Genomic DNA, 21,712 nt, shown 5'->3' with positions numbered 1-21,712 from the left:
AAACTGTGTTCTATTAGAGTAGTTCTGTAGGGCTTCAGTTATTTGAACTTTTCCATTATCCAAACACACCTAGGGTTCAGTGAGTTAGGATTACGTTGAAGGGGAGAAAATAATCATTTATAAAAATACAAAAATTATTATAATCAGTTGTCATGGTGGGTGTGTCATAAACTTAGTTTCTAACAGATCATGTGCTGTAGGTCGTTTTGATGGGTCTCTATGGTAACAGGATGATCATGTGATCACACACAATACAACTCACCTAGTTAGACACAACTGATAAAATTCCTTCAAGGATGAACCGGATTGATCAGGCAAGTTAGGGATTGACCGGCCTATACCAATCTGAAACATAGCAGCTTCAGGTGGCAAATCTCCCCAGGGAGGGTGGGTGGTGGCCATTTCATATACTGTACAACCTGTGCTCCTGTTAAACATTCACAACAATGTTACTATGGTTACAATAACAAGGCTCACCAGATATCAGAACGACGTCCATATCCTTGACCACAAATTACTTCAGGGGCCATCCAGAAGGGAGTTCCCCTCACAGAATGGAACACATTACTAGCTCCAATATGTTCATAATAACGTTTGGCACATCCAAAGTCAATCAATTTGACCAGTCCTTTATGAGTGACCATAATGTTAGCTCCTTTGATGTCCCTGAGGGGATCATGTGATCATAACTGTCACACCTTCACCACACCCACCTACCTATGGATGATACCATTAAAGTGTAGATAGTTTAGTCCCTTTAAAATTTGTTTTGTGTAGTGTTGTATCTGACGATCATGTTGAGGTCCAAACCTGTAACACAAAATGTAGTGTGACTGTACTATGTGTACATATGTGAGTATGATTTGATGTAGACACATGTTGGTCACATGCTATGTTGATATATAATTATATTCTAAATATCATACTAATCCAGTTGTGGCCAGCCATGTGACTTCTTATTCCTTTGGAAGCATTTCCATTTGACATTCTCAATGTATAGCCAAAACAGCTTTTGAAGTTTGTCAGCTAATTTCAGGAATATAACTTAGCTAATAACATTTCTGTGTTACCTTAAATGCATTCAACAAGTTTTTAAGGACTTTAAACAAAAAATATTTAACCAAATATTTACAGGCTACCTAACTATATTGTTCGATGTACTCCAGCTTGTTTCGGTAGTTTTTATCAATGTTAATATAGTTCCCAACTGAACACCACACATTATGATGGACAGCACTCATTGCTGAAACTGTAATACCAGGATCTTTTCTGATCTGAAGTACAACCAGTGTGAACCCACCTTGGTTCCAACTGCCATCTAGCTATAACAAATAACATATGAAAAGTACACAAAATTTCAACTAGAGTAGGGACCATAGCACATCGATAAAAAGTACTGAAACAAGCTGGAGTAGTGCACGATATTAAATCACAGTAAAACAATAAGAAGTGTTATATCCCTACTGTGCTCAAGATAAAATGCACAGTAGGGATATAACACTTCTTATTGTTTTACTGTGATTTAATATCGTGCATTAAATGTTGTTACGGCAGCTTGCTGAAGATTGAGACACAGTTTACTGTACACCTTCACAAGAGCAGCATCATTACATAATTCCATGTAACCGCCGGAGATGGTGTTTGGGTGAACATCAAACAGGACTACACTAAGACTGTTCCATGCTTCATCATTCCAACATTAACAAGATCTTGATGTGGGATTTCTGACCTTGTGAAGGACCTAGCTTCACACAAGAATTAGTAGTGCACAGGAGTACACCTGCAGATACACTAATGGACAATTAATTCCTAATTCAGAATTATACTTAGGCTCGACAGTCTGAGACCTAACTTTTTTACCTAGATGACTTGCTATCACCTCACAGAACAATCTACCATATTGTCTCGAATTACGGCCCGGGCGTTTATTTCTTTCAAGCAACTTTTTACCCCAGCTACTAAATGAGACCGGCAACTATGCGAGACCAGCGTTTATATACCCGATCAGCATTTACAAGTCAACTTCATACCTTGGTGTTGTACTCTCTGGACTCTCCTTGAGCATATTTCACAGATTCAAGCTTAAAAGGAACTCTATAAAATGTTCTTCACTTCATCATTTATAACACCGCCTGGAATTGCTAAAAAATAATGACTGCACTAGACGTTTATTCGGGACCCGGCGTTTATTTTTGTCATGATGCTGTATACCCCCAGCGACTAAATGGGACCAGGTGTTTATACGAGACCGGCCATAATTTGAGGCAATACAGTACAATCAAGAGTTTATAATGTGTTAACTCTTGGTACAATGATAACTCATTCTTGTTATGTTAAGAACTCCTGATAGGCTAATGGTCATTATTAAATTCTAGTATTGCTCATGTACCGCAACATTTGCTAACAAACACTAACCTACGGACGAGACTCTGGATGGAACCTCCAGCAATGTATTCCATAAAGATGTATACAGCTTCACACTTCATACTGGTACCAAGGTAACTGACAATGTTACGATGATCCAGACTACGTAGAATATCAACTTCCAATTGTAACTTGTTGAATTGCTAGTTACCACATGATCATCACATGATCATCACATGATAAGCAGGACACTATGATAACATTATTGTTACTTGTTTCGCCTTCTCATCATTTTCTGTATCCAGCTCCACCTCCTTAACTGCTATTAGTTTTGCAGACTCCATCAGCCCCTCCCATACCTGCAACAACAATGATATAATCATGTGATTCAGCCCAGCCATAACAACCTTGCCAAATGCTCCCTTCCCAATTAGTCGTCCTTTCTTCCATTTTATCAGCTCATGTGATGTCAGCTCATCATTATCAGTGTCATCAGATGAATCATGTTCTGAGTCACTCTCACCTTGACCACTGTCTCCAGGACGACGTATACTACAGAGGTGATCATAGGTTACAGGTGTAACATAACACATTATAATGAGCAAACACTTCTGTACAGAACCATGTGCAAGTCGTGTGGCACACACACACAAAGTAAAGGCTCCAAAAACACTATTGTTCCCTTCAGCATTGAGTTACCTGTGCACTACTCAGGTACTCCAGTCTGTGCAGGAAAATCCTCTGGGCAGGACTAGTAGCTCACAGAAGAAATGCATTGTAGATAAAGCCAGTTACATGCTACCAACACTGCTAAATGAAACATTGACAGTTGGACATGTTACAGATCTTACTCAAGGTCAACAACAACAACAAGCATCTCAGAACATTAACTTGGAATCCTTCGATTACCAGGCCGGCAATATAACCACTTGGCTATGCTGCCTCTTACACGTATACACTCAAACACATGTTAACACTACTTAAGACAAAAACGCAAGAATAAAATGATAATGAACAACTGCTACACGAGGCAGACTAATGCTCATATCTTCCATCTCATGAAAGTACTGAAACAAACAAAAGATTTTCGAACTCCTCTTGCTTTGAGGATCATAACACTACAAACATTCTTGTTGTAAGCATTTCCCTTCAAGCTCAAAATATTTACAGAATTTTCTTTATGTATGTAGATATTTCACCCATTGTGTTTACTATAAATTACGCTTGTGCTAACATGTGGGATTCTTGCAGATCTGGTCGGTATACAGACTAAATGTGTATACACTCCACTACGTACCTTGTAGGGGACTGTGGAGGGTGGAGATGTGGTTGAGGTGTTTGTCTTCCGATATATGACGTAATATACTCACTATTACCACTACTACTGCTATCCTCTTCAGCTGGTAGCTGACTACACATATGCCATATTGGGGATAATGTTTGTGAGCCATCCTTGAAGGCGTGATTTATAACTATGTTGTGTGGGAGTGGTGGTCTCAGGTTATCCACTGGTACACCTCCTCCCTCTAAACTGTCATCAGAAAATCTCTCATCTTCAGTAACTTTGGTTGTCTTGGTAACTGATCCAGTGAGAGTATCTGGAGTGTCTGTAGAGGAACCAGACTTGTCACTCTGGTAAGTCTCCAGTGTCTCATGTAAAGGGGACAAGTGTGATGATACCACAGCAATAGAGGGTGTACCATGTACTGGTTGAAGTGGTAACAAACGACCTTTTTGGTTGCCATAGTTACTTGATGTATGGTGAGAAGCAAGTTGTGGAGTAACCACATTTGGGAAAAACGACACCTGTTGGAATCACATGAGCTATGACATCATCACAACCATACCCACACACCTTGCTGTGATGTAACGATTGTTCCTTAGTGACCGCTGGTAGTTCTGTAATATGAGATCATGTAACATCATGTGATCGCACAGCGACACAGTCACCTTTAACAGGTATAGATCCAGTACTATACCTCTTGCTGACAGTCAACCCGACTGGAGTCCTCTTGCTAACAGCTTGTTGTGGTCTAGTGTAGCAAAATAGTTATGTTACCATTGAAATAGCATAAGTTAGGTAGAATGGATTAAGTTATATTCTAGAGAGTTAGCTAACTAGCTTATAACCTACCCACCTACACATGTAACTGCTACGTTAAATATAGTATATAAACCTTATTTAAAATTATCACCTCTCAAGTAAAGACTTGGAACGACTACGACTCTGAGGCCATTGTCTCATGCGTATGGCTTCTTTGTCCATTTCTACTGCTACCATTGAAACTGGTTGGGCATTAGACAGAATACTTGGTAGTTGTGTCACATGAGCCGATCCTTTAGAAGACTTCTGAGGAATGGCTACATAGTAAACAAGATCACATGATCATAACACAGGATCACATGATCACACTATAGAGTCACACCATTACTAAGATGATCAATATAAAACTACACAGCAAAAAATAATAATAACTGTGAACATAAAGTTGTCCAGTATAAACTCCTTAACAATCAAACGTTCAGCTGATAACTCACCACTACAACTCTTCACTACAGGTAGTCGTTGAGCTGGTGTTGTACTGTTGTCATGGTAAAGATTAGAGCCTGATTGACTACGATAAGCTCCATAATGTTGTTTTCTTCTACTAACATGCCTTGTCTTTGTTACTTGTTGTGCTCCCACCACACCACCACCACCGCCACCAGTCTTGCTCTTGTCTTCATTAGATTGTTGTCTCTTTAACCTACCAGCTGTGATCACATGATCCATTCCTTCAAGAGAAGGTCTCCTACCACTTAATTGTTTTGATGATTGTTTATGTTGTTGCTGTTGTTGTTGTTGTGATTGAGGCTGCTGAGAATGTTGTTGCTGCTGCTGTTGTGTTTCATGTTGAGAATGTTGCGTAGTTGGTACACTTGTTAATGTACAGTTATCACTAGAAGTGTTTTGTTTAGATTGTTTGTATCCACAATCCGTCTCATCATCACCATGGTAATGAGTATCATGTGAGGAGTTGTAGGATAATATGTCTCCATGGTAACTAATATCCCCATGGTTACCAATATCAGTCATGAGATCCCCTGGTGGACTGGGTAAGGAAGTGTTAGCCTGTGGATCATGTGATGTCATGTGATCTCAGAGTGACCACACCCACCTGAGTGATGAAGCACGACCTGTTAGCCAGTGATGGTGACATCAGATCATGAGATTCACTGGGTGGATCATGTGATCCACTATGTAATGAATCGGGTGATCCCACTTGATCACTCGACTCCTCATCATCATGTGACGTATCCACCGTTTGATTACTACCACTAGTCATCAGATCAACACTTGATTGACTACATTTTGTCTGTTCCACCCACGCTTCTTTGATAATGTGCTTCAAGTTGTTTGATTTAGCAACGGACAACGCTGTCTCACCTAATGTGTAAACATCGAGACTATAGCAATGAAATACGGCCAACTAAAATAACCAATCACAAGTGATATGTACGTGTAGGAGACAGGAAACTTGTCTACTTACTCAAACTGTGAGACAACCTTCTAATAGTGTAGCATACATATATCATTTGCTGACAATGTTAAGTAATAAAATATGTAAGTACTACAATTGACAGGTGTATACATTCACTATATACTCAAGTGAACATGAACAGTTATTAAAAGTTAATAACTAAACATTTGCCAAGATTTAACACACCATTACTACCACCAAGGAGGACACAGCATACACCAGATACAAGTGACTTTATTATGCACAATGATGCTCCATAAAGGGTTACCATATTTGTCAAGTGATGAAAACAAGTTTGGACATCAGCTAATACTATCTCACATTGTACAATAAGTGAGAACGTACAGGCCCATAACTCCTCTAATATTATGAGTGAGTTGGCTTGTGCTAGCACCTGTTAAAGATGGAACATTCAAAGCAGAAACTAAACTACGGTATGTTTCCAAACATTACAGTGAACACTCCAACAAAGATGAATCTTAAGGTTCTCATGAAGTTGGGCAGATGTCACTACCAGAACAATTTAGTGTTGTATTGGTACGCTGGAAATTAAATATCAAAAGGAAGAAGGGATAATTCCAGAAATATTAGAATTAACACAATATTCTTGTAGAAACTTTCACGAAGGTACAAGATTGAGATACATGTGTACTCTACTAGAGCAACTGATAATAGTCACCATCTATGTGACTGCTCTATTTGAGTATCTCATGATCAATCTCATAAGGATGTGACTGCTCTATTTGAACATCTCAATCTCATAAGTATGCTTGCTAGCAATTATTTGCACATTAACTTCATAAATCACTCCAGGAAACATTTGGGAATATTTCAGGAATATAATTGGTGAAATAAAAGAGAATTGCCAGAAAGAATAATAGGAATTTATAACACAAGCCTAACTGTGCTCTAGTGAAGTATCCAGTGTAGTCCAGCAGTCACTGAGTCTCCACCACTTAATACAGGAATTGTTCTTTGATGTATTTATTGACCAACTCAACTCACATGTATTACGGCAAGAGTATTGAACACTGTATTATCCTGTGCTTATTGGATATTTCAGTAAATGTTTGTTTATGTTGCCATTAATGGTTGCTGTATTCAGCCACTAAACATGATAGTGTTAAAATGGCTAATGTTACAGTTAGCAGATTAGCTAATTGTTCGTTAACAAATTAGCTACTAATCCACCAACCTCAAAAGCACACAAATTAACACTTCTGTTAACAATCATGTGATATCTCACAAGTTAATACACAACATTACACAAACATGACTACTTACCACTTTCATTCACCATGGTAACATCGGCATTCCGATTCAATAACACTTCAGAGGCTTCATAATGTCCTTCCCTGGACTACAACAACAACACCCATTAAATGAACCAATCAAGTACTTAACTCACTGATAGAACAAGAGGTGTGTCCATATTATCCCCACCCACACAATTAACATCAGCTCCTCCATCTAATAGAGCTACTATCATTGTACAGTAACCATGGCGACTAGCTGTGTGTATAGGGGCACACAATTGACGGTCCAGTCCATCTATAAAAGTAACCAATCAGAATTGAGTACTGCAAGATACTAGCTCCACCCACCTACACTACATCCAAAGTCTAATAACAATGTGATCATACGTTGGGCATGTATACTCTCCGTGTTGCTATCAGTGATGAGATGTAGTGGGCTGTGCCCCTCCTTGTCTGTTATACTGACATCACTATGGGATGGAGATCATGTGATCAGGTAGGGCACACAACAAAATTATGTAGAAAGATTGACCAAGTAAAAATGTAAGCAAGCAATGTCCTTAACTCAATATTGGGACCAAAGGTGAAACAGTATTCTATTTTACAAATTCATATTATATACTAGTTAAAGCACCGCCACGAATGCAATATGGAAAAAATACCACGAGAGCGTGGGCGAGAGACTAATACAGCACGAGGTGAAGCCGAGTGCTGTATTAGGTTCAAGACCATGCCCGAGTGCTATTTTTTCCATATTGCACGAGCAAAGGCGGTGCTTTAACTGGTTTATTGTACTAAAGTAGTGGCTGCGAAGAGTGGGGGTGACGCCAAGTAGCAGGATCGAGGTAAGTGCCTATCCGCGTAAGTTCGAGACCGTGTGTATTGCAGTGATTCAGCATGATGAAGCTAGCTAGCTACGAAGTTTTAATTGATTTGAGCTGCTAAGAGCGACAGTAAGTGGCCAACTGCTTGTTCCTCGGTTGAGGCCTGCCCCATGAGTAAGTCTGTGACTTTGTTATAGAGAGGCTAGCTATCGTGTTAAGCGGGTGAGAGTGCATTTATAGAAGCCATGGTGTGGCGCTGGGAACAATACCACGAAGGCAACTGGAAGCGAATTAACTTAGCGTGTTCCACTTGGCTTTACAACGTGGACAGGAGTCACTTTGTAGTGTTGATAACGCCATCTGCTCTGTTCCCTCGCTATCTGTACATGTATTCACTAAGAATGGCTTTCAGGGTAATTCACCCACTTGTGTTTAGGTCATGGCATTGTTCTATGTGTTTATGATACATCATAATTGTTGAATGGCTTCATAACATTGCAGTGGTTTGGTGAAAGGAATGCGATAATGTGTCTGGCATTGGTCAACTTGTTTACTGTTTCAACAGTGCTGTATTGGGATCAAAGGGAAACTACAGCACACTTGGGCAAATACAGCACACTTGGGCAAATACAGCACAAATACAGCACCCTGCCAGCTTCGAAGTGTGCAGTCAGGTGTACAATATGGAAATAAAAGTACACTTTTCACTTTGGTCTTTTCACCCAAAGTACAATAAGTTATAGTTAAAGCACTGCCGCATGTGTATGGAAAATACAGAGGCTAATACAGCACGAGGCGAAGCTGAATGCTGTATTTTCCCTCAAGACACCCCCCGAGTGCTGTATTTTTCGTACACACAAGCATAGGCAGTGTTTTAAGTGTTATATTGTACTTCCTGGTCATCTGGCCATAGTCTGGCTTGGAGCGATTTTCTCTAGTACTCAAACCATTGCAATTTTCAGTGATCAGGATATCAGTAAGTGTTAATATAATCTATTTCTAGTTGTAGAACAAACTAATAGGATTAGTTAGGCTAGTTCTAGCAATTTACAATGTCATGCATGTGATCAATCGTGCTGTCTGAGTGGAGTCGTGTTTAAATAGCTTCGTGATCAGACGATCTGTAACTGTTTATACAATCTATTCCTAGCCATAGAACGAACTGGTAGGATTAGTTTGGCTGGTTTTAACGATTTACAATGTGTTGTTTTCGTAACGTTCCGTAAATAAATTCTCCGCATAACTGTACTGTATTTGCCCAAGTGTGCTGTATTTGCCCAATTAAGTGCATAACTGTTCTGCATGACTCATACAGTACAGTTATGCAGCTAATATGTAGTGTATGAAGAATACACTATGCAGCATCGCTTTGATCCTCCCACACAAAGTACAATATATATATATATATCAGTGAATCAGTAGTTACTCAAACACTACTGCTGTTAACAAAATGTATTCAGATAAGTCAGTCTGTTGAAACACATTAAATTGATGTTTGACAATAGACAAATTTCATAACAAAAAATCAACCGTTGCCCCTAGCAACCCAAATTTATTTGTAGGTGTCAATGTCTTAAGTCACTTCTCCAAGTTTTAAAAGGATAACATATAAGTCATGAGATACGTATGACATTTTGAAGCTACAATTTTGAAGTTGCAATTTTCCCATACATTATCATTGAGAGGGGCAACAGTTGCCCCTTCTCAGTAATCACACAAATCATGGGATTCAAAGAATGTCACATCTTATGACCTATATACACTATCCATTTAAAACTTGGAGAGATTATTGTTGACATTCACACCTACAAATTATGTAATATTGAGATGTGTGTACTTTTGAATTTTTGGTTTTTGCACATGTTGAAATACCTCATTTTTGTGATTGCTCAGAAGGGGCAACTGTAGCCCTCTCACATAGATATGTATGGGAAAACCACAAATTTCAAAACATCATATCTTATGATATATATATGCTATCCTTTCAAAATTTGGAGAAGTTACTTTAGACGTTATCAAAAATCATGGGAAACTCAGGTTACTAGGGGCAACGGTTATTACTATACGCTATAAAGCCTTATTATGGAATTTGTCTATTGTATACGACACATTATCTACTCTAATAGAACACACAACACCGACTACTGATGGTCTGCTTTATTTGTACATCATTTTGTTGAATATACGTCCATCAATACTTACGCCTGCTTTGCTAATAACTCCTTCAACACTTCCACTGGATTATACTGTGTCTGCATCTGATCCTGAACTGTATAGGGGAGGGGCTGAGCAGCTGCAAAGTAACCAATCAGCTTACTTTGTTCAAACAATGACAAGTCTCTTGTTGCTAACAACAACGGGGTCATTCCATCACTATTGTGACAGTTAATATCAATGTATGGCTGTCCGTCCTAATTAACACAACGTAATTTACTGATATTGTTCTGATTAGAGCCCACCAGACACTTCTTGACTGTCACAGCATCTCCAGCCCAAGCAGCTTGTAATAGTGTTTGGTTCTTCATCACTACAACATGACCACAGAGTTAGTCAGCATTGTTCACACCACTTTGTTTCTTACATAATTTGTATGGACACACGTGGTCACTTAGTATTGTGGTTTTGCAAGCCCTTAATGTGTTTCTTTAATTTGTATGAGTTGAGGAATCAATGAGAGGTGGCCTTTAGGTGTTATCCGTTGTTTTAGCAATTAACCAATGTCATTCCTAGTTTAATGGTGTGTGTGTGTGTGTGTGTGTGTGTGTGTGTGTGTGTGTGTGTGTGTGTGTGTGTGTGTGTGTTGTGTGTGTGTGTGTGTGTGTGTGTGTGTGTGTGGTGTTTGTGTGTGTGTGTGTGTGGTGTTTGTGTGTGTGTGTGTGTGTGTGTGTGTGTGTGTGTGTGTGTGTGTGTGTGTGTGTGTGTGTGTGTGTGTGTGTGTGTGCCCTTACCATCTTATTGTTAATGGTGTGTGTGTGTGTGCCCATACCATCTTGACCATCTTATTAATTGTATTACTAATACTCTAAGTACAATCCTAAAGGGCTAATTTTCCTATGGAGGTTGCATGCAGTGTATCTGCCTCTCCATCCACAACACGAACAATAATGGTCGGACCCATGCTACAAGCCTACACTCTGTTTGGAGGAGGAAGGGACACCTTTGGTAAGGACACTGAGACAGTTAGCCATTTAAGAAGAATGCCAAATAAGTGAAAATTTTACCACAGGAATTAAAAATAAACCTCCTATAAAACGTATAGGAACTCAACATAATATAAGCTGCAAGAAATTTTCACAAGTTAAATTTCCGTGTTAAAAAAATTTTCATCTGTATCCTCAAGTGGCTAAAAATTTTTAACAATGAAATTTGTAGCTTCATTGTACTGTCCTTTTTGTATATAAAAGAAGCAGAATGACAAGCAGAGTGAAACTTAAGTGTGGCATCTCCGTTCCATGGAGGCTGCAGCCCAGATCAAGCCCCAGATTCAGAGTTATCCGTCACAAATCAAGCAGTGGACTGGAGTGGAATTGCTATAGCTAGAAGCTCATTCCATGCAATTTGCATAATTTGTATATATACTTCATTTAATGTGTCCTGTAGTGGCTGTCTATCATGGCCGGGGATCATGGCATGGCATCATTGCCAACACTATCGCTGGCGGGAGGACAGCTCTCCCCTGGGATGAAGGAGGCCATTCTTGATTTATTAAAATACTGCAACAAAGACGTACATACTCTTGAAATGCCAACAGCTAAGCTTCGATCCAGGTGGCCAGAAAGCAGTTAAACAAATTCATTCAACTTCTCTAATATTATGCCAGCAAAACTTTTTTGTGTAATTAATTTTCATCGGATGCTAGCTTTGACATATTTTTAACGGTTTATAAATGTATAAATACGGTACAAACACAACTTACCAGCATTTTCTGCTGCTAAGGCATCTATAATGATATCAGGATCACATGAGATCATGTGATGCATGTTACCTCCACTTACCAAGTATCATATCTTTACAAGTATCCATGGCAACTTCCAGAGCTGTCTCTCCATTTTCATTCTGCACTGTAATGTCTGCCCCAGCATCCAATAGTTGAGTAACTACCTGTAAACCACATCAACAGTGACAGGACGATGACCACGTGTTGAGTAATAATATAGTTGATACTATCAATCTTAACAGGTATTGACACTAATCTAGTCACTTGTAACTTTTCATGAATAAGTAAACGGATCTGCAAAATTCTCAATACTGGCATATCCTTTGTGCTAATGTGAATTTCTCTTGAGTAGGCAAATAAGATGATATCCAAGTTATTGTTGTTAGCCCCTTTCTTCACTAAGAACAAAGTGTTGAAACAAAATCAGATTTTTTGCTGTTAAAATATGAACGTATTTTACACATTGCTTATACTGTACAATTTAGGCTTACGTAACTAACTCACCAGATATGGTCACATGTGATACCTTACAATGTCTGGAGGCTAAATGAGGCCTGTAGTGGGTTACTAATTAGTTAATAACCTAGCCTGAGTCGTATTCTACTTTTAGCAAAACTGAAATACATAAACAAACAGTCTTATTACTGATATAGTCTTACTGCTGATATACAGTCTTACTGCTGATAAACAGTCTTATTGCTGATAAACAATCTTACTGCTGATAACCAGTCTTAACCAGTCTTACTGCTGATAAACAGTCTTACTGCTGATAACCAGTCTTACTGCTGATAACCAGTCTTACTGCTGATAACCAGTCTTAACCAGTCTTACTGCTGATAAACAATCTTACTGCTGATAAACAGTCTTACTGCTGATAACCAGTCTTACTGCTGATAACCAGTCTTACTGCTGATAAACAGTCTTACTGCTGATAACCAGTCTTACTGCTGATAAATAGTCTTACTGCTGATAACCAGTCTTACTGCTGATAAACAGTCTTACTGCTGATAACCAGTCTTACTGCTGATAAACAGTCTTACTGCTGATAAACAGTCTTACTGCTGATAAACAGTCTTACTGCTGATAAACAGTCTTACTGCTGATAACCAGTCTTACTGCTGATAAATAGTCTTACTGCTGATAACCAGTCTTACTGCTGATAAACAGTCTTACTGCTGATAACCAGTCTTACTGCTGATAACCAGTCTTACTGCTGATAACCAGTCTTACTGCTGATAAACAATCTTACTGCTGATAAACAGTCTTACTGCTGATAACCAGTCTTACTGCTGATAAACAGTCTTACTGCTGATAACCAGTCTTACTGCTGATAAACAATCTTACTGCTGATAAACAGTCTTACTGCTGATAACCAGTCTTACTGCTGATAACCAGTCTTACTGTTGATAAACAGTCTTACTGCTGATAACCAGTCTTACTGCTGATAAACAGTCTTACTGCTGATAAACAGTCTTACTGCTGATAACCAGTCTTACTGCTGATAACCAGTCTTACTGCTGATAACCAGTCTTACTGCTGATAAACAATCTTACTGCTGATAACCAGTCTTACTGCTGATAAACAGTCTTACTGCTGATAACCAGTCTTACTGCTGATAACCAGTCTTACTGCTGATAAACAATCTTACTGCTGATAAACAGTCTTACTGCTGATAACCAGTCTTACTGCTGATAAACAGTCTTACTGCTGATAAACAGTCTTACTGCTGATAACCAGTCTTACTGCTGATAACCAGTCTTACTGCTGATAACCAGTCTTACTGCTGATAACCAGTCTTACTGCTGATAAACAATCTTACTGCTGATAAACAGTCTTACTGCTGATAACCAGTCTTACTGCTGATAAACAGTCTTACTGCTGATAAACAGTCTTACTGCTGATAACCAGTCTTACTGCTGATAACCAGTCTTACTGCTGATAACCAGTCTTACTGCTGATAACCAGTCTTACTGCTGATAAACAATCTTACTGCTGATAAACAGTCTTACTGCTGATAAACAGTCTTACTGCTGATAAACAGTCTCTTACTGATAGGGGACAAAGCCTATCGCCATCACAACTATATAAGGGTCCAGTTTCCATTTTTGTCAAGCTCTTTTTATCTATTTCACTTAGAAAGTTTCTAGCAAAGATAAAACACACTGATGGACAGTGTCTATGTCCCTACAGACAAAATGGCCTAAGCTATGTACTAGGGCTGAAGCTAACCTACAATTACACAATCTGTCTTTGAAGTTTCTTGTTACTGAAGCTTTGAAGTTAACGTTAGTGAACATAATTGATGGTTAATAGGTGTACACTATACTGCAGGCTCGTGTTGATGACATAGCTCCAGTGGAGGCTCCAGGTAACTACACAAAAAATATGGAAATGGCAGCTATCACAAGGAGTAACAAACTTGTGCAGACGTTAGTATCCATGGTAACAAAGCTTTGGAGGGGTCAAGCAGCTAGTGAAACCAAACAAAGTTTCGAACTATTTGTCTCAGCCCTACTATAACCTCAGCCACACACTGTCCTCAGGTCTCAGGATTGTATAGAAACCTTGTCAGTATATTCTCTAACTACAACATAGGCTAGGCTAGCTACAGGCTCAAGTTAATAAAATTGTTTTAGTGAAAACTGAAAGCAGACTTTGATGTAAAGATAAAAGCAACAAGAGAGAGAACACATCAGATAAGTATTACAAACTGAGAACACACTTGTGTATGTTAACACTGTTACCAGTGTTAAGTGTTAACACTCCATAGTGACATGTTAGTTAGTAAGTATAAATCCACACAAAAACAGCCAAGCTGTGAGCCTTAAAAGCCTATGTGAACAAAATTGTGAAAAATTTAGTATTAACATCATTGTAGCCATTTTTTGGCTGCCACTTTTAATTTCACTATTTTTTTCACCTAGGCTTTTTAAGGCCGCACTTTTTTTCACAGCTTGGCTGTTTTTATGCAGATATCACTTCTTTTTGTAATTACAAGTTCCAAAGGCCAGTTTATGGTTGACCTTGATAATTCCTTTTAGATTTTCCCCCCTTTACTACAGGAGACTGCGTGGCTATAATATTAAAAACTGAAATAAGATGAATTTTGAAGGTGCGCATACCCCAATGATAGCTGGGCAGATTCGACTCAAACTAGGAATGGAAGATACCCTACCCTGAGGAAGCTTGTACTGCACAAATGATTAATTATACCGTTCAAGCACTATGGAGCTATGGATATATGATTCAGATTTTTTATTATTATTCCCAGGGTTACCAGTACCCCTTGCCACCACCCTGACATCACAGAACTATATAACACTACTCCTTCTGAAGAGAGACAAGGAGAGCAGTCTTCTGTAAAATACAGCACTGAGCAGCATGACCCATACCACCCCTTAATATTGAACGTGGGGTAAAAGAACCCATCTCAATTTCGTTGTTCATACTTTCGTTGTTTCTCACGCTCAAAACGTTGATAAACTATAGTGAGGATAGCTACCATGATATGAAGGTGTAATAGCCTTAACTTTGACATCAAAAAATGCCTTTAGATGTTTGCTTACCTCCCCAGAATCCTGAAGCATAAACGTCTACACGAGCTTCATCCTCATTATTAGCTGTTGCATATCGAAGGCTGGGTCTCACCTGTAAAGAGGCTGCAGTGGATGCATGAAAATGGTGTTTCCTGGTTCCGTAAACGAGTATGTCACCCGCCCACACTGGCTGTACTTGGCTGCACAATATGGCTATATCCTCTCATAATTTTGTAGAATGTTCTAGAACAATCTAGATTTTCCATTGGTAGATCTATGAAATTATGAACTTGACTATTAAGTAGAAATTTCATTTATAAAGTAGAAATAAAGTGAGATGATCAGCCGTGATAGCAGCGGCTCAGTGGTTAAGGATTTGGGTGTTCAGTATGGAGGTCCCTGGTTCGAATGCTGGTCAGTAACTTTTTTTTCTCGACATTTCTATGCACTTTTTTTACCCCGCGGTGACTGTTCTATTAGAGCATTTCAACCCCACGATTTACAGTTGTTTGGTTTTTGCCTTGTAACTCTGTAGCTGTCAATGTGATTTCTTCTAAACCACAAAAAGTTTGAGCTATGATGGTTAGCCTATATGCATACCAATTTTTAAGTTATTCCCATAAGTGGTTTACCCTGTAGGCGTGACAACAAGTCGGCCATTTTTAATGCAAATAACCATCCATAGCTCTATGAATATTAATCAGATTTGCACCAAACTTGGTACATGATTGTGCCGCAATAAGTTCTTAAAGTGTATCAAAGCTCAAGACAATTGGGCTACACATTTGCATTTTATAATAGTTTTTGTAAAGTGTGCGAAAAGAATAATCTAATTAGCCCCCTGAACCCCCTAAATGAAGAAGAAAAAACAAAGAAATTAAGCTGAATTTTGAAGGCTTATATTTCACGATTGTGTTAAGCAATCTTGCTCAAATTTGGTATGTGGAGTCCTGAAGTTAGAGGGCGTTTGCAGAATAAAAATGATTCCAATTTGAGAAAAGAGCATGGAGCTACATATGCGTGAAAACCGCGTTTTGTTTCTTCCTGTAAATATACTCACGGTGTGGTGTGCCTTTCTTGGCCACACGACACACTACCGTGTGTCTTGATTAAATTATAACAATCAACACAGATTATATCAATTGTGATGATAATGGCTGAAGGCCTAGACACATCACCATGGTAATTGTTTACAAACAATCCTGAGGGTCCAGTTGTCACTCTACCACTAAACCACAAAATTGTTACTAAGCACATTACAAGTAATTCCCTCCTGCAGTGAGGTATACACTACTACTCTAAACTACTCTCAGATACAAGCATAGAGTATGAATGAGATTTGCAACGATGATGTCACTATGGATAATCCTATGACTTGTCTTATCCAGTAGTTGACGGTTTCAGCTTCAGTTCACCAAATATGTTCTTCATACAAATATTCAATCATTGTGGTCTTAGTTAATACAAAAACAAATCTCATACCTTGTCACGATCCTTAGCAACAGTACGTCTATGCAATGAAGTTTGAGACAAACTGGCTGCGTACCACCAACACTCACCCAATGCAATGGAAACTGTCAAGACAAATTCACTATAGACTTAGTGAGATATGGCCACTCAACCCATAACAAAGATTGCCCGTACATGAACCTATGGTCACTGTCAGAGGAGGTCGGTCACGTGCCATAGCCCTATGACGTACTGATGTGTGTTATTGCACAACCAAAAATGGTGTTTGAAATTGGTGTTGGTATTTTCTACCCTTTTCACCACATCCACATGAAGTAGCCTTTGTTTCTTGGCTAAGAAAGTCACACAACATGCTCTGTGGCTGAAGGAAGGGTTCTGGGAGTCATAATTTATCGATACTAATTTGCACATTAGAATACTTTATATCAATACTGAGATGTCAGGGTTGAATGGGTTGAACTTTTCTTTGAGATCATGAGATGTTTCATGAAGCGTGACCAACCTCCTCTGGGTCACTGTTGTCTTCATGATATTTGCCCTGTTAGCAGTGGTAGTCTGGTGTTGCTTAACCCTTCACAAAAAGTAACAGTCTGGTGAAATACAAATACGTACCATATCATTTCAAAAGGAGTTCAATTAGACAGCACACGTAACTAGCACTTACATCAGCTGATTGTCACATATAGCTACAGGATCACACATGCATAACAACCCCAGACTAGTAGGTGGTTCCCCACACATAGTAACAACTAGTCGCTATCATCTACCAATGAAATTAACTAATTTCATGTCAACACATGTTGTCAATGTTTTATTTTTATTTTTTGCATTTTTATAAAAATAATTTACCAAAAAAATTTTTTTGGTAAATATATTTTTGTCAATACTACAGTACACTACAGGATGAAGTAGACAGTTACTACTATATAAGGAAATAACTTTACTGTTGTATATCTTTAATGATGTACTCCTTGACCTTACAGAGAGACTAAGAGAAGATGAGGCTAGACTATCTTGTACACTACTCCAGGGCTTCCCTAAAGAGCAGTGCGCTTATCAAATCGACTTTGATGGTAGCAAATTGACAGTGTTACCATCTACTTTGGTGGGGTACCCTGCAATTCTGAAATTTTTAAGTGAATAAAATTTTGTGAATAACTTAATTTTGGTAAATTAACTTTCTGTTGTAGTCTGCTTATGTCAACAGTTCTACCATCACAAATGACATTGCTAATTAATGGATAAGGTTTAAATTTAAAATCATCATTATTGTTAGACCATCACTGCAACCACAAGCCATTTTCAAAGGTCACAACTTCTTGGCATGTTTCAGTACAGACATCACATATCAGTTTCATATGCAACCTCCACACTAGGTCTGTAGTAGCAGCAGCTAACATTTGCTTGTATTTTCACAAGTCATGAAATACAAGGAGACCATGAGATACAAGGAGACCATGAGATACAAGGAGACCATGAGATACAAGGAGACCATGAGATACAAGGAGACCATGAGATACAAGGAGACCATGAGATACAAGGAGACCATGAGGTACAAGGAGACCATGAGATACAAGGAGACCATGAGATACAAGGAGACCATGAGATACAAGGAGACCATGAGATACAAGGAGACCATGAGATACAAGGAGACCATGAGATACAAGGAGACCATGAGATACAAGGAGACCATGAGATACAAGGAGACCATGAGATACAAGGAGACCATGAGATACAAGGAGACCATGAGATACAAGGAGACCATGAGATACAAGGAGACCATGAGATACAAGGAGACCATGAGGTACAAGGAGACCATGAGGTACATACATACATTGGAACAAATTTTAGGGCTAACACAAACTACCGTATAGCCAGAAGATATGGTGGATTTGGCAAGTAAGTGGTGTTTTGCCAAACTAAAATCTAAATCATTTGTTCAGTATATTATGTATTAGCTATGAACACATTTGTCAAACTATTCCTTGCTAAAATCCTATCGTGGCAAATAAGCCAAAGTTCCTCCTGCCAAACTTTCTGGCTGTACAGTACACTCAGTTGATACTGTGAGGAGCAGAGTTGATATTGTATGGACACCTTATATGGTGATTACAAAACCTTATGAAATGTACTGTCATTTCTCACTAAATAACGAGGTTTATAACAGTTATATCAACAGGTCACTTGTACTGGTTTACTTTCCTATGGAGACATCATTTTATTTCTAGAATATATTCATTCCTTCTAACTTTGTTTTGTTTAGCATTTAGAATACCTTGATTTGTGCTGCATCCTTCAATATGATTTTATCCTTGTTTTTGAAATAACTTTAATTGTACCACACCCTCGAATAGTATCGCATTATACTTTTGTAAATACTACTCATTACAAGTGCTCTCGTACATATAGTATTCATCTCTGTCGTGAATTAAGTAAGGCATTGTCCTAGTTGACAGCGCTAGCTGTTACACAATCAAAAGTTGGGATATCAGTTAGTAAATTGACTGCATAACACAAGACATGATATAGTTGTACTACAATCACTTGAAGGCTTATAGAACAAGTATATAGCAACGTGTTTATAAAACTATAACGCATAGTCTTATAGAATAGCTTATAGTGGCAGGCTTACAATAGTCTCGAATAATACCACAGTGAGGCACTATTTGAAGGATTTACCCTTTTTGGACAAATAAATAATAGCGCTGTGGCACAAATCAAGTAAATCTGGTGTTTGTTTTAGCTTCCTTTGAAGTGCTAACATAAGATATCACACGTATTGTAGTTAACTCGTACACAAAGAAATAGGACAGGTCTATGGACATGCAGTTTAAATATGCAGGAAAAACACTGTTGATTGACTTATAACATGTCCCCATGGGCTTTGCACAGGAGATATACCTGTCTGTACGTACTTGTCTGTAGAGATCTTCTTAACCTTATATGGCAATGAGGTACATATTGTATAAGCAGTTAGTAATTTGAGGGGGGAAGATCAGCTATGACAGTCAGGGGAGCAATTGTGAATTATGAAAATGTTTTATCAAGTTTGTAATCTGCTTGTCACAGCTCATTCATCCAATATTTAATTTTCTTGCCATCCAATAGCTATATCAGTTGTATTAACTACGTACATCACACAAATTAAGACGCAAGACTGGCTGATATGCTGAGACCTGTCTTGGTAGCCTCAACCCTTCACACAGGGAATTATCACTTGTAGTATAAGCATTGAGACCCATACCAACATGGGCCTCAACATCCCATTTGTATAATCAGACTGGACGTATGCACGTACACGCGCACGTACGCACACACAAAACTCTACAATAGCCGATCATATAACAGCAGTAATTGGGTAGGCCACCTCAATCACTGAACAATACACTAGTACTGAAACAAATAGTCAGTTATTTGACTATTTGGTCAGTATTACATTATTAATATATTGTATTGTATTTGAATATCCGTTGGCAATTCGTAAGCTGTGATCAGATGGACAAAGCCAACTTTGAAGCTTGTGAAAAAAATTAGTACATATTTGAAAAACAATCTGTTCTCACTAGTACACAAGAACACTCGATGCCTAAATACAAGTTACAATCACATCTAACCTCCCTGTGTCCATTCCTAGCGGCCAGTATTAGGGGAGTGTCTCCCGTGAGCTTGTCATGACAATTAACTGACACCTGTTAGAGACCATGTGATCCAGTGATCGGAGTTTAGCAGTCACTCACCAAGTTAGGACGCTCCAATAATGAGAATACTCTATCAACCTGACCAGCCTGTAAAGTGGTGATGTCAATACAATCAAATGTGTGTACATTGTTTGGCTTTGTGTTTGCTAACAGTGTTGACAATTTGTGGATCATTCAACATCAACTAGCTAAACCACTAACATGCTTGGAATGTGTCAAATACTCACCTCAGCTGCAGAGAGAAGAGCTTCGTTGCTCGACTTGTACTCGTTCCTGCGGTAAACAATAGCTAATTATACACGTGTTAACACCAGCTAAAGGCGGGCTTCACCATTTATAACGTTGTTTTGCTAGAGACCACTACAAACATAACTTACTTGTCGCCAAGTAGCGCGTCGTGCGCGATGCGGTGGTACTGCCCCAGTAGGTTTCGCTTGGTACCGCGAGGTTGTGCGTTCATTACTCGATCCTCCTGTAGACGAGTGTTAAATGGTGTCACCTTATTATCACCGCCTTATGCTACTTCATCATGTACAAAACAACACACAATTCCACTCAATGCAACACACATTGACAGATGGAAGAATAGAAACGATTACACGTCTGGGACGGGTCAGTCAGGGTCAGTACTTTGACCCGTGCTAACAACAGATAAACAGCGACACGCACAAGTGTACTTACGTGCAGTCCACACGAAATATTCCTTGATCAATGGCAAATAACGCGAGGTAATAACGACACCATTGTAACGAGTGCTGAGGGTGTGGCGTTAGCTGCAGTGTGCGCATTAATCCGGATACTAGTTCCGTCACTGTTTACCCGTTACCATGGTGAATAACACAGCCACGCCTACCCAGATTCTGTTGACCCGGTCGATATAGCAACGCGACCCACACTGAGAGAGAGAGAGAGAAAGAGAGATGGGATGTGGAGCGTCCTCGAACGCTAAAGGTGAGGACCACGGAGGTGCCATTATACCGTTTAGTGTTTGTGTACGTGTGATCTCGCTTGTACTAGTTAAGCCAGTGCGGCACACATAGACACTTCGGGACCACGACATATAGCTCTTTCAGAGATAAAAATGTATGAAGCCTACTAGACTTAAA

The 21,712-nt window shown here is 39.0% G+C and overlaps 2 protein-coding genes across 2 annotated transcripts in view; one reads left to right on the top strand and one right to left on the bottom strand.

Moving 5' to 3' along the window:
• Positions 1–90: 90 nt before the first annotated feature.
• Positions 91–21,428, bottom strand: LOC136254349 (uncharacterized). The gene is made up of 26 exons (XM_066047029.1): positions 21,288–21,428; positions 20,984–21,078; positions 20,834–20,879; positions 20,646–20,693; positions 20,523–20,597; positions 11,961–12,066; positions 11,882–11,905; positions 10,425–10,492; positions 10,283–10,376; positions 10,168–10,234; positions 7,490–7,611; positions 7,294–7,436; positions 7,170–7,245; positions 5,523–5,791; positions 4,903–5,476; positions 4,560–4,725; positions 4,315–4,397; positions 4,220–4,263; positions 3,662–4,170; positions 2,772–2,916; positions 2,637–2,723; positions 2,416–2,567; positions 718–810; positions 478–666; positions 263–427; positions 91–217 (listed from the first exon to the last, which is right to left on the bottom strand). Exons 2-26 carry the CDS (start codon positions 21,064–21,066, stop codon positions 151–153), a joined length of 3,495 nt encoding a protein of 1,164 aa, XP_065903101.1. The 5' UTR covers positions 21,067–21,078; positions 21,288–21,428; the 3' UTR covers positions 91–150.
• LOC136254350 (uncharacterized) overlaps positions 21,417–21,712 on the top strand; it is a 6,574-nt gene continuing 6,278 nt past the window's right edge. The window contains exon 1 of the mRNA XM_066047030.1: positions 21,417–21,557. Within this exon, the coding sequence (XP_065903102.1) occupies positions 21,527–21,557 (31 nt within the window). The 5' untranslated portion in view covers positions 21,417–21,526. The remainder of the gene's footprint in view (positions 21,558–21,712) is intronic.

This window comes from Dysidea avara, chromosome 4 (assembly GCF_963678975.1).
Source record: "Dysidea avara chromosome 4, odDysAvar1.4, whole genome shotgun sequence".
Classification (NCBI taxonomy): Eukaryota; Metazoa; Porifera; class Demospongiae; order Dictyoceratida; family Dysideidae; genus Dysidea; species Dysidea avara.
Note: the sequence above shows the minus strand (reverse complement) of the source record. Positions and strands in the feature narration are given on the sequence as shown.